Here is a 13703-nt window from a genome sequence, read left to right as displayed (position 1 = left end):
TTTTTTTTTCCTAATGTTCAGCCTGGGGTTTCGGGACGGGGCTGGCGGCTGGACCGAGGGAGCGGAGAGAGCTTCTCCAGCCTCGGTGACCCCGTGACCGGTTAACGCGACCCGGCGGGAGGCGGACCCGAGGGGGCTTTGGGGTCCCTTCCCACTCGAACCGTTCCGCGACTCCCGCGAGGGCTCCGGGCCCGGTACGGCGGCCGGCACGGGACAGCAGATGTCAAAGCGCGTTTCCCAGGGCCGGTACGGCGGCCGACGCGGGACATGAGGCGTCCAAGCGCGTTTCCCGGCGCGCCCCGCGGCTGATTGTACACAATCATCATGGCCGCCGCCGAGGGTACGGGGTGGCGCGGGGTGGCGGTGCCGGTACCGGCCCCGGGGGGAGGCGAGGCGGAGGGCCCGGGGTCCCGGCGGGGAGGCCCCGGTCCCAGTGGGGCGGCAGGGAGGTGGCGGGCCCGGGCAGCCGGTGGAGCGGCGAGGAACGGAGAGGAGGCAGGGATCCCGGTCCGGGCAGCCCGCGGTACCGGAGGGAGGTGACAGCAGGGAGATGGTGGTGGTGGCGGCCCCGGGCAGCCGGCAGGGAGGCAAGGACGCGGTGATCCAAGTCCCCATCCCAGCACCGGGCAGCCCGCGGTCCCAGAGAGGAGGTGGTGGTCCTGGTCCCGGTCTCAGCCTCGGTCCTGGAGAGGGGAGGAGGTGGTGGGGAGGTGCTGCTTCTGCTCCCAGTCACGGGCTCGGCCTCAGAGAGGAGGTGGTGGGGAGGCAGCAGGCGGGACGACGTGGGGCTGCCCCACCGAACGGTCTCTTCCCGGTCTGTGCCGCCGCAGGTGCCGAGGAGCCGGGCATGGATGCACGGGAGCTGCCGCCGGGCCGTGGCCGGGAGGGCGGCTCGCCGGTGGCTGGTAGCTCTCCGGAAGGCGAGGAGCACCCGGAGCCGCCACAAGCGGCTGTCAGCAACGGCGGCGACGCGGAGGGCGCGCAGGAGCTGGTGGAGCTGAAGGTGATCTGGAACAAGAACAAGTACGAGGTGACGTGCGGCCTGGACAGCACTGGCGCCGAGCTGAAGCAGCGGATCCACTCGCTAACAGGTCTGTCGGGGCCACCGCCGCTCCCCGCGGCCCCCGGGCCCCCCTGACCCTTCTGCTTCCCTCTAGGCCTCCCGCCCGCCATGCAGAAAGTGATGTTCAAGGGGCTCCTGCCCGAGGAGAAGACGCTGCGGGAAATCAAAGTCACCAATGGAGCGAAAATTATGGTGGTCGGCTCTACTATCAATGATGTTTTAGCAGTAAATACACCCAAAGACGCGGCGCAACAGGAGGTCAAAGCTGAGGAAAATAAAAAGGAGCCACTTTGCCGACAAAAGGTTGGTAATGTCTCGGGAATTGGGACGGGCTGTAGGGTTTCCACTGCTCCCCTGTAACTCTGCAGTCGCCTCGGGCTGTTGCTGCTCCTCTGAAACTCTGTCATCACCTTGGAATCCACATCCTTAGAGCATGCTGGGGTTTCTTTTCTAAGACACAGAAGGGCCCTGTGTGGAGTTCTGGCAGCAGGAGGAGGTTTAGCCCAGCAGAGGCTGGGGCTTTGCATGACACCACCAGGTACAGCCTGGACTTTCAGCCTAGAAATGGTGGATAATGGAACTATTTCACGGTTGCTCTATTAAATTTTAGATCAATTCTAACTATAAACCAGCTGAATTTAACTGGTATGAAAAAAATTAATCTCCAAAAGCTGCTTTTAGAATAATCACTGAGAGAGCAGCTCCTTCAGCTGTCTTAGCACTGAAGGGTGCACAGGTGGCGAATACTCCTCTTGCCTCCTGGAGTGCTGCTTCCAGACAGGCAGCGAGGGACAGTGCGGAGAGGCTTGGTTTTGTCAGCAGTGCCGCAGGTTTGTGGGGCTGATAAAAGGATTTTCAGCTCATGTCGTTGCCAGCTTTATGCCTCCCTCAAAATAAATTTGTTTAAGAATTAAGTCATGCATCATTGAACTGTAGCCTTTATGAAACGCGCTTTTGTTTTCTATAATTGATCGCAGTTTACGTTCAGTGTAAGCTCCGTCAACGCTTTTGTTTTCTATAATTGATCGTAGTTCACGTTCAGTGTAAGCTCTGTCATTGTTCAAAGTTTCTCAGCAACCCACAAGCTGTGAGCGTGGTGTTCCCAGTTGCTGCTGCTTTGATCTGTTCTGGTTTGTGCTGTGTTGCACTGTCAAATGTGGAGGGGGTTCTGCTGTTCCCTGATGTAGGACGTGACTGTTAAAAACATCTTGCTAAATGCCAGCTACTGATTCAGCGTGTACAATACTGAGGGACTCGAGGTTCTTTAATGTTTGGTGGATAAATATTTGTTTGTTCTGGAAGTGGTGTCTCACTGTGCATTATTTGTTTATATAGTATCTTTAGCCTGTTAAAGTGCTCGGTTACCTTAGCAAATCACCTGCTTCCTGCATTCTGACTGACTGTGAATAGTCCCTGACTGCCTCACGGTGCTCCCAGGATACGGTCCGGGCTGCAGCTGGAAGCAAACTGAAAAGCAGTGTTGTGTTCCTGTGAATTCTAATCTCTGGTTTTCTATTGTAGCAACACAGAAAAGTATTGGATAAGGGAAAACCAGATGATGTGATGCCTTCTGTTAAAGGTGTTCAGGTGAGTAGATAAGTACTTGAGGAACTGTTGTCGCTGGAAGAGAGAGATGGTTTTGTGGCTCAAGACCTTTCTTTGCTGGGTCAGTGTTCCTCACTGTCTTGGTACAAAACTGGCAAGATGTATCATTGTTATGTTGATGAAGTTAAAAGGAGTTAAGTTAACTTCTTAAGAAGAGAAAAGAGTTAACAGCTTTCCATGACTGTGTTGCCTCTTTGCAGGAGCGCCTGCCAACAGTGCCATTGTCTGGCATGTACAACAAGTCAGGAGGGAAAGTCAGATTGACCTTCAAACTTGAGCAAGACCAGCTATGGATTGGGACAAAAGGTGAGCAACGCTGCACTCCGAGATGAATAATTGATAATTGGGCTGTAAATGAATCGTGTGGACTAGAGCAGCTCCCTTTGTGACTGTGTTGTGGCTAGGGAATAGTGTTGGTATTGTCATACTTCAAAACTACATTTTGCTTCCTCTTCTTAAGTGCCATTCTCCCAGACCAGTGAGTATTACTTGATGTTTTACCTCTGTTCTGGAATAGCTTGTGCTCAGTTGTGCCAGTAGCTGATGTTCCCGTCTCCTATTCATAGCTCCAAATGTAAATCATAATGTTTGGCGTTTCTAGCATATCTCGAAAACGCTTCATAAACATTGGTGTGATGCCAGCATCAACACAAAAGCTCAGTGACTTGGCTAAGTCTCACAAGGGAATCTCAGACACAGAATTAAAACTGGGAGTGCTGGCATCTCTGTCCCTATCTGTCCTCCCACCTAGAGCTGGCTGGGTGTCCTGTTTCAGTGATGTGCAGCTGCAGAAACTGTGGCATGTTGTTGTACAGAGGGCTCAGTTTCCCACCTTGAGCGGTGCCAGGAGGAGCTGAAGGTGCTGTGGTGATAACTGAGGGTGTCTCAGATGCCCCCTGCCTCCAAAAGAAGCCACGCTCCTTTAGTTTGACCGGGATTACAAGGATGAGCAAGAGGAATGGAAGTGCCTGCTCGCTGTCCCAGTAAAGTAACCAATGTGGACAGTAATAGTAGCTTTGGGTGGCACCTCAGCAGCTATGTCACTTCAAAGTAAGCAGAAATCTTGGCAGGTTTTGACCTACTATTTGTAGGACAGACTTGACCATGAAGATTTTTCTGGCTTTAAAACCTGTTGGTACCAGTTGCAGTGATTTTTCTCCTAGGCTAAGTGATGGAGGGAGGCATTGGGGTTTATTTTCCTCTATAGGTTGGGCGGGTCAGATCACACACTGATAATATGTTTTAAATACATGCTTAGTATTTAGGTAATCCTTCTCCTTCACCTTCTAGACACGTTTCAGGTTTAGTATTTCTGCTGTATTCTAGATTAGCAATTCTTAAGTTGTGAAATTTGATTCTTCTTCTTGTCATCTGTTTTGCTTGTAACCTGTTTCCCTACTTCCCAAAATTAGCAGCAGCTTTGCTTCCACTAGGGAATGGTGGTAATTGCTGGCTGTTGTTAGGAAAAACTCCTTCCTGCTCTGAGGAGTTCGTGGCAAATGCCAGCACATAAGGGATGGAATGAAACCAACTGGTTGTTAGCACAGATTTTGACTTGCTGGTCCTGGAAAGCTGGCACTGCTTCTTCCCCCAGTGCTGCACAGGTCCCTGGGCTGTTTCTGTAGCCCGAGGGTTGGTGTGGGTAGAGGTTTCTCAATGGCTCGGTGTCATTTTGGTAGAGGCATTGATAACGGGGATTTGTATGTGAAGAACAATTGATTTGTAGGATGCTAAACAAGTACAAAGTGAGATTTTTCTCAGTAAATGAATGCCATGAATCTGGGTGGGATAGCTCAAGGTCTGCTTACCTACAGTGCCAAGGCAAGGAATACTTGTCTTTACATCACTACGCTTGTCTCCCTGCACGCCCTGTTTAGTTGCTTTTATTGGATCACACAAATTAGTTCGCTGTACCCAAGGAACTCACAGTTCAGTTTCCCCTTTGTAGACTGTGGGTTTCTCTGTCTGATATCCAAGAAAACAGTTTTGGGTGAACACTGCAAGCTGGAACTGAAAGGAAGGATTTTGGACTTCAGTCCTCAGAAAGAAGTGAGGATAGAACAGAGACAGAGAAATCTGCCACGAGCCACGTATTTTGTTGTTCTTGTTGGTAACCTCTGGCTAGCTGACATTCCCCTGTCTTGGAATTGTAGTCATCTTTTCAGTTTCACCTTTAGTTTCTTTCCCTTTTTTCTCATTAGTATTTCCTCCCCTGTGCTTTTATAACTGCAGTTGAGCGCTGCCTCAGGGTAGAACTAGCCCCGGGCTTTCAAAGAGCAAGTTAGCTGTCTTCATCCAGCTTTTTCAGCCCTGCCGTTTCCATAGAGCTTAGTGCAGTCCTTGGCAGTCAGTCCTGAACATCCTTACACCTGTCCAGCTTTCACAATGCTGAGTGATCCTGTTAATCAGAGCGGAGTTCCTTGTGGGGAAACATTCCTTAAAAGCCAGGGCTTTCCCCTCACCTAGTTTAGGCCCCAGTCAGGTGCTCTGAGGTGTTAATGTGATGCAGAGACATAAAGTGTGAGGAACTGGGTGATCCAGGTTTGGATTTCTTGATGTTATTAGTGTGCCTGCTGTGGGGTGTGTGGTAACGTAGGGGACGGGCTTCACAGGAGCAGGTGTCCAGAGCTCATCTGGATGGAAGGGTTACCAACAGGAGGAGCTTCTGGAAGTTATGGAGGTGGTGTTTGAAATAAATATGAAATACTGCTTCCCTGTGTGTTGGAAATAATACTTTGATCCATTTTAATGTAGAGAGAACAGAAAAGTTACCCATGGCGTCCATTAAAAATGTGGTGAGTGAACCTATTGAAGGACATGAGGATTATCACATGATGGTAAGTAGTGTCTCTGCTTTGATAATACCCAGTCTAATTACTTCATGCAAATACACAGAAGTAAGGCTTTTAAAGCAAGCAAGTTGGAGATGGACAGTGGTACCAGCCTCGTGGTGTGGAAGATGGGAATGTGGGCATGGTCTGCTCTCACTGTGTAAGTATTTTGGGTGGCATATTAAGTTTTGGGAACTTTGTGGAGATCTGGGCTGGTTTCGCACCAACGTTAAGTGCTTAAGTGTTATTTCATATCTTCTGTCTTGTGTTAAAACAGTAAGGATACTTCTGATATAGTTCACAATTTCTTGGTGTTACTGATATTTTCTGATCTAGTTTGACTTCTCATTTCCATTGTAGTCATATAAACAACAGGGCTTAAAAACAAATTGTGATTTGATGCTGTGATACTTTTTCCTGTATGTAATTTTCTGAAACACTAGTATTGGGTCTAGAGAGGTAACACATTTGAAGAGAGCTGTGCTGATTCTCCTGACTTTTTAGTTGTTTCTTTTAGTCTGTGGGGTTTTTGAGGCCTTGCTTTCTGAAGTAGAGTAACTGACTTCTAATGTTGAAGAAGACTCCTTATATGAGAAATCTGTTTCCCTCTTTAGGGGAAGAGAGGGGAAATATTTTAGGTTAAAAGTCCTGTCTGCGGGAGGGCGCTGGTCTAGGCTTTGTCCGAATGCTTGCTGCTCGATCCCCTGTGTAGAACATGTCCTCTTTGGAATATCCCATGATCGGCTCTTATCCCAGAGCCAGGACAGAGGGTGCTGGCGTGCCATGCGTGTCCACACGTGCCAATAGAAGTGGAGAATGGGACACAATGTCCAAATCTGAAGTTCTTGGTTATTTTACGCCTATGAAAACACGGCCATTCCCTTATTCAGTTCACGTTTGGCTTCCAAACTCTGTGCGTTCTGGTTGTTTAGAGACTGAGTTACGCTTCAGATTCTGTCTTCCAGAGTAACTGCCACATGTTCTTTAAACTGGCCGAGACTTTTTTTTTCCTGCACTGGTATCATAAAAGGAAAGAGCTCATCATTTTACTTGGTGCTTTGCAGTTCTTGTCTCTCTGACGGATGCTTTCTTAATTGCTTACCGAGTAACTCTAGTGTGCACCAAGTGCTGGAAGGAGGCAGCAGGTACCGCCGATGTGTCTGGTGTTGTGGTGGATGAGCTGTGTCCTCCCGCTGGTGTAAGCTGTGCTCTTTCCCATGTGTAAATGTTGTCATTTTTAACTTTGCAGGCATTTCAGCTGGGCCCAACAGAAGCGTCTTACTACTGGGTCTATTGGGTACCAACTCAATACGTTGATGCAATCAAAGACACGGTGCTGGGAAAGTGGCAGTATTTTTGAAAGCACGCTCACCTCTGGCACAGGAAAATGGCACAAAGCTAAGGACACTGCTGGGAGAGGCCTCCAACATCCCTGGATGTGATAGTCCTGGAACTTATTAATAAAATATGGTAAACGAGGCACTGATGGAAGCCAGAGGTGATGTTCTTTCACCATTAGCTTACTTTTAACTTAAAAATTTCACCATCCCTTTTCTGCAGTCAGCTTCAACCATATTTAAAGCAAATACAATGGAAATCAATAAATCTGAATTCACAAAATATTGTGTGTAATACACTTAAATCTGCTGAGAGCTGATCTTCCAGTTTAGTTTTAAAAAAGAAAATATTACAATGTACTATTGAGGATTTTTTACATGGTTTGAACAAAACAGATATTTTCATAATCTTTCAGTTACAAGCATTAGAGTTAATTTAGTTCCTTGGTTGTGACGGAGAACTCAGAAATGTTTTTTTAAAAATAAACTTTAAACAGTATGTAAAGTCGATGTTCAGTAAGCCATGTTCTGCTGGCCCCTTCGTTTCAGGTTTGACTCTTTTGGTTTTCATCCAAAGATGCCCTGCTGTATTTTTCTTTTCCTTGCCTTTTTTTCCAATACGGGAAGCTCGGGGTCAGTGGCTCTGCCCTGGGATCGGTGGCTCTGCCCCGGGGTCGGTGCTGTCTCTGGGTCGGTGCTCTCTCTCTGGGGTGCTCATGTAGCGTGTTTGGTGCCGGCGAATACCCCTGTGGCTGTTCTGTGACCGCAGTTGACCACATACTGCTCCCTCTCCCCTTTCCGTAATGGCTGTTCCTGCTGTGTGCACTCCTCTCTGCTCCTGTTCTCCCTCCTGCCCCAGGATGCTGCGATTTTCAGAGCATTTTCTTGATCGGGAGCTTTGCAGTCCCAAATCACTTTGTGGCTGTTGCAATGACACCTCTCTATCTGAGAAAATCCTGTAACGCTGGATGATGTTGTCCGATGTGAACAGTGACATGAGTCTCATCGAGAGATTGAACCACAGAGACCTTCCTGCCTGCTTTGGGCTGAGATGCAGGGAAGGGAGAAGCTTGGATGCCACTCTGGATCCTCAATAACTGCAGCAGTTGTTCACGACCTGGATTTGAGAATGTATAGTGATCTTATTCAGTGAGTCTTACCAAATTTAGAATATCTATCCAGCAACTGATCTTCTGAAACTCAGATCACCTTTCAACTCTTCTGCTGGAGTTCACAGGCAGCTCTTGTGTTTCGCCCTGTCTGCAATCACGCCCGTCGCCTTTGCTCTGTGATATTCTGCCACTCATCTCACAACTCGTGTGCTACTGATCTCAGGTTTCCTGGGTGGACCTCTCAGTCCTGACAAGGTGCACACCCTGAACAGACGGATTGCTGGTCTTTTCTAATGCTGTAGGCTTGATGTTGTTCAGTGCAGGCAGCTCAACTGCTTGTGAAGCTTGTGAAGAAATAGCCTTGTAGCAACAGCTGATCTCAGTCCATCCCACCTCTGTGTTCCACTCTCCTGGAACAGCCCCATTGAAACCCTTCAGGAGCGAGTTTCCAAATGAGTATTTATTTTTTTTTAGAGACTGGGGAAACCGTTCACTTTGTCTTAAGATTCTGTGTTTGTCTATAGACTCTTGATAGCAGCTTAAGCAGCTTTTGGGTTTGTGTTTTCGGTTGGAGCATCCACACAATGTGAATTTTGAGGGCGTTCCATATCCTGTGTATAAACTGGTGATGTGCTTGTTGCTCTTGTAGCTTGAGGTGTTTCTTTTCTGCATACAAACCACCACTGGTGCTGTAGACATCAGCACACCCAGGAGCTCACCCACAGCAGTGCCAGCTCCCTGGAGACTCTCAGAGCAGTACAGGTGGTGGAGCTGGGGTGAGTTACCTGGAGAGAACATTACAGCCTGTGTGCTGCTTTCACACGTGTCATTTTCTAGCAGCCAGTCCCAGTGTTAATTAAGGCTTAAGCTCAAAATTCAGCCCTAGTGGAAGGTGTGTGCACTGCGTTACAGTGACACGGGTGACATGAGTGTTTTCTGTCACTTGGGGTCACCTTTCTGCTCACTCTCTTGGTTCTGGGATGATCAGCTCCCACTGGCTGCTTAATGTGCTCAGATGTGTCTGTCCATCCGTTTGTATTCCATTTTCTTTCCTACTCTTCCATTTGCTTGTTTCTCAAAAGGACGTGTATCTTGGTACCAGCTCCTCCGGGAGCTCCTGTGACTCTGTGCTCAGTGTGGTGACGTGTGGGGCTGAGGGTGGGCAGGAGCTGATCTGCCACTGCCAAGGCAAGAAGGGCACCTGGGCACAGGGGCAGAGCAGGACCCGACATCCCCATCTGTGCCTTTCCCAAGGGCCCAACTGCTCTGCATCCTGTGCCAGCTCTGATCACTCACCTCAAAAGAAACTGAACATAAACTTGTGGTCACAAAGCGGTTCAAAACATTATAAACTCAGAAACTGTGATCCTGTTTAGGTGCTTCTCTTCGAGTTGAATTTGATTTGAAAAATGAAACTTTCCCTTTTTTGTGCTGTGTGCTAGGTTTGAATTAAAGTACAGGACAGTATATAAAATGTTTTAATTGTTGTTCGTTGGCTTAATGGAGTAGGCATCTTGGGAGCTCTTTGAAATGAATATTCCAGCTCCTGGCTTAGGATGGCATTGGGAATGCAGAAGTCTATCGCTAAACCTTGTTTGGATTTGAACAGAGACAGCATCCTGCATGGAAGCCTCGTGTGACTCAAGTTTTTCATATCAAGTTTAAGATTATGGTAAATCATTAATTTCCATTAATGACACTGTTTGATGATAGATACGTAACAAAAATAAGGGGGCTGCGATGATGAAAGAGGAAAGAGCAACCTGGATTCAGAGCTGGATAAGGACACTTAACGCAATGCTTTATAGGTGGTAGCACTTGCACAACCTCCTGAAGTTTGCACTCGAGGCAGTTCGCATCCACTGCTGCTTCATCTGGAAGGGCTCAAGAGAGACGATTTACGGGCAGTGATACCATCAAGGTGCCGTATCGTGTGGGTCTGTTCCGCTCCCCCCTCCCCACTTCTGTGGGCAGGGGCAGGCGATGCAGCTGTGCAGGCAGGGCCGCGCTCCGGTTGCTCGCTGCTCCAGCGCGGTGCAGCAGGGTTGGTTTCCAAACTTTCCTCCTTTTGTTTACTCTTTCTTCCGCTGTGACTTGATTTTCCAAGGGAGCTGCCTTCATTTCAGGTTCTGTACTCCTGCCTTTCCCCACAGGCTTGGGGTTAGGTTGTTAACATCCTGTTTTGTTAATTAATGGCCTCGTCACTGGGAGGAGGGGGACCAGGAGAGCTGCTACCAGTGCTCTGTGAACTATGGGGCTGTTTTTCACCTTCCAGCCAAGGACTCGCTTTGTGTGGCTCATGGGAGTTCACTGAGTCTTACCTGTATTCTAAGCAATTCGTTCTCCAGTTTTGTATTAAAAAACAAAAGACATAGATGCTCCTGTCCACTGTGGATTTACTGTCAATGGAATATGTAAGTACCAGGGATTATGGTATTTTTAAATAATCTATTGCCCGTTTTGGGGGAGGGCGAGGTGACAATTCTTTAGTCTTAGATTTGCACTGCTGGAGTTTTCTAGCTGTAACCTTGACTGGTTATCCCAGTGTTCTGTAAGATCAGTCTTATTAATTAAAATTTGATAATTAAGTATTTCTGTGTTTGTATTCCAACATTCTGTACGTCCTAAGCTACTTCCAACCGTGTGAACAACTGTTAGCAAATGCTTTGCAGTTCATTTCTTTATGGAAACCTGGAAATCCGTGGGAACCCATGCAGGTCATGCCAGACACCCTCAGTGCCTTCCTCCGCAGCTGGGATTCGAGTGCACTGCTCTGTGTGGTGCTTCATTCGGAAAGGCAGTAAATCACAGGAGGAGTTTTCAGCTCCCTCTACAAACCCAGGGTCTAATCTCGTTCTGCAGTCACTGTCCTTGCCGTGCTGAGCGTGCTCGCTGGACGTTACACGCGTGACAGCTGCTTACGCTGTCTGAACTCTCAGTTCGCTGCAGCAGCCCCGGGAAATGGGTGCTTGGGAGAAGCTGCTGGCTCTGCTGCGTAGAGGATGCTGCCCCTGGGTGCTGCTGCCTTCAGGAACTTTCACTGCCCCACCTGTTCAAAAAGATGGGCTGAGGCCGTTCAGCAGGGCATCGCTGAAGGTCAAAACAGAAGTGTGGTCCTCCCAGCGCGTGTGGACGGGCCAGTTCTCATCCGGTTTCATATCTGGGTGTGACCAAACTGCAATGGGCAATGGCAGAACTCGTGGGGTGGGGAGTTGAATCCCACTGAAAATCCCTTCCAACTCCCGCTTCTCTTTTTGGGAAGAGCTCTTTTAGAAGTGGCTGCGCTTCATTGGGGGGTGCTGGGGGTACCAGGGTGCAGACGTTACTGGGATAAAGGGGTGGGGATGTGCTGGGGATGGGGGGCTGCTGTGGGTACCAGAGTACTGCGGGGAGTGGGTTCGGGGCGGGGGAGGGACCAGGGTTCTGGGGGGGCTGGGGATAGGGGAGTGCCAGGGGGCATGGGGGGCTGGGGATGCAAGGGATTCGGAGAGGTACTGGGGTGCTGAGGATGGGGACTACTGGTGTGCTGGGGGTGCCAGAGGTACCAGGGTGCTGGGGATGGGGGACTGCTGGGGGATACTGGGGTGCTGGTGGGGATACTAGGGTGCTGGTGGTAACGGGGGGGGGTGTGGTTCTGAGTGTGACAGGGATTCGGGGGGGATGGAGGGGGCACAGGGGTGCCGGGGTGCCGGGTCCGGGAGGATGCTGGGGGTGCCGGGTCTGGGAGGATGCTGAGGGCTGGGGGTGCCGGTTCCGGGGGTACTGGGGTGCCGGGTGTGGGAGGATGCTGGGGGCTGGGGGTGCCGGTTCTAGGGGTACCGGTTCTGGGGGTACGGGGGTGCCGGGTGTGGGAGGATGCTGGGGGCTGGGGGTGCCGGTTCTAGGGGTACCGGTTCTGGGGGTACGGGGATGCCGGGTCTGGGAGGATGCTGGGGGCTGGGGGTGCCGGTTCCGGGGGTACTGGGGTGCCGGGTGTGGGAGGATGCTGGGGGCTGGGGGTGCCGGTTCTAGGGGTACCGGTTCTGGGGGTACGGGGGTGCCGGGTCTGGGAGGATGCTGGGGGCTGGGGGTGCCGGTTCCGGGGGTGCCGGGGTGCCGGGTCTGGGACGATGCTGGGGGCTGGGGGTGCCGGTTCCGGGGGTACCGGGGTGCCGGTTCAGGGGGGCGGGGGGCAGTCCCGCGGCGGGGGGCCGGGCGGCCGCGCTGGGACCCGCCCCGTCCCCGCGGGCTCCGGGCGGCGATCGGCGCGGGGCATGGGCGAACCGGGGCTCCTCCGGGCGGCGATCGCGCTGCTGCTGCTGCCGCTGCTGCCCCCGGCTCCGGTAACGGCTCCGGGGAACGGGGCGGGGGGAGCGGGACCGGGGAGCGGGGCGGGGGGTGTGGGGGTGTGTGTCTCCGTGGGGTTAGGGGGCGAAGGGGCCGCCGCCGGGTCTGGCCGAGGCTGAGAGCGGAGTCCCCTTCCCCGGGAGCCCGTGGCCCCCTCCTGCTCGAGGAGCTCCCCGGTGTCCCCGCTCCGCTCGGCCCCGCGCTCCTGGCTGCGCCCGGCCGCCCCGCTCCGGCCCCGGGGCTGAGCTCTGGCCCCTGCGGCTTCGCTGCAGCCTCTGGGACCCTCGGGAAAGCAGGGATCGTGCGGCCATCCCGTGGGAAGAGCAGCAGTGCCCCTGGGCTGGGGCTGGGAGGGGAGGGCGGCGGCTCCCAGTGCTCCCAGTGCTCCCAGTTCTGGGTCCAGAGAAGAGCAACGAAGCTGGTGAAGGGGCTGGAGAACAGGCCTTATGGGGAACGGCTGAGAGAGCTGGGGGTGTTTAGCCTGGAGAAGAGGAGGCTGAGGGGAGACCTCATTGCTCTCTACAACTACCTGAAAGGAGGTTGTGGAGGGGAGGGAGCTGGGCTCTTCTCCCAAGTGACAGGGGACGGGACGAGAGGGAATGGCCTCAAGCTGCACTCAGGCTGAACATTAGGAAAAAAAATTTCAAGGAAAGGGTCACTGGGCACTGGAACAGGCTGCCCAGGGAGGGGGCTGAGTCACTTTCCCTGGAGGTGTTTAAGGGACGGATGGACGAGGTGCTGAGGGACATGGTTTAGTGTTTGATAGGAATGGTTGGACTCGATGATCCAATGGGTCTTTTCCAACCTGGTGATTCTATGATTCTATGACCGTGGTGGCATGCGAGGAGCAGGCTGGGCAGCCTAGCCTTTGCTTGAGAAGAAATGGAAGAAACCGCGAAGCGCTGGGGGTAGGAAACACCAAGCTGGTGAGCGTGGAGCCTGCTCTGCCAGCTGGGAGGGCTCGGTGGGCTCGGTTCTGTTTCCGTGGGCAGGTGGCCACGCCACAGGCGCTGTGTGGCTGCCGGCTGGTGTGTCGGTGCAGCTGGTCCCGCGCAGCCTGCGTGGCCGCACTGGGCTGGAGAAAGCAGCAGGGAGTGGTCACCCTTTGCCTGCCCCACAGCCTCCTCTGGGCAAGTGAGAGCTCAGAAACTCGCTCTGACCTCACTTAAAAATTAAACAAGAAGGGTGGTGAATAAAATAATAGGGCTTGAAGCAGGGGTGGATGTGAGGTGCACTGGGAGGGAGCTGGCGTGCGCTCCTGGCCGGAGGTGCAGTCGGAGAACAGGCAACCGGCCCCCATCGGGGCTGCTGGTGGTGGTGATGGAGCTGGAGGGACCTCGGTGACACAAGGTGGAAGGTGTCCTGGCTACCATGGACACACACGTGCTCACACACGGGCACTGTCTTGGCACTGGCTGTTCTTTAGTCC

At 52.0% G+C, this 13703-nt stretch overlaps 1 protein-coding gene across 2 annotated transcripts; it reads left to right on the top strand.

Annotated features, from left to right (window-relative positions):
• The first annotated feature begins 275 nt into the window (after window positions 1–275).
• Window positions 276–6978, top strand: UBFD1 (ubiquitin family domain containing 1). 2 transcript variants are annotated; one of them, XM_069869835.1, is made up of 7 exons: window positions 276–340; window positions 831–1091; window positions 1158–1366; window positions 2585–2650; window positions 2869–2974; window positions 5423–5505; window positions 6749–6978. In XM_069869835.1, exons 1-7 carry the CDS (start codon window positions 325–327, stop codon window positions 6857–6859), a joined length of 852 nt encoding a protein of 283 aa, XP_069725936.1. In that variant the 5' UTR covers window positions 276–324; the 3' UTR covers window positions 6860–6978. The 2 variants fall into 2 exon arrangements, with proteins under 2 accessions (XP_069725936.1, XP_069725937.1); XM_069869836.1 differs by lacking the exon at window positions 5423–5505.
• Window positions 6979–13703: the final 6725 nt, after the last annotated feature.

Source organism: Phaenicophaeus curvirostris, chromosome 16 (assembly GCF_032191515.1).
Source record: "Phaenicophaeus curvirostris isolate KB17595 chromosome 16, BPBGC_Pcur_1.0, whole genome shotgun sequence".
Taxonomy (NCBI): Eukaryota; Metazoa; Chordata; class Aves; order Cuculiformes; family Cuculidae; genus Phaenicophaeus; species Phaenicophaeus curvirostris.
The sequence above is the reverse complement of the archived record's forward strand: the minus strand, read 5'-3'. Positions and strand labels throughout refer to the sequence as shown.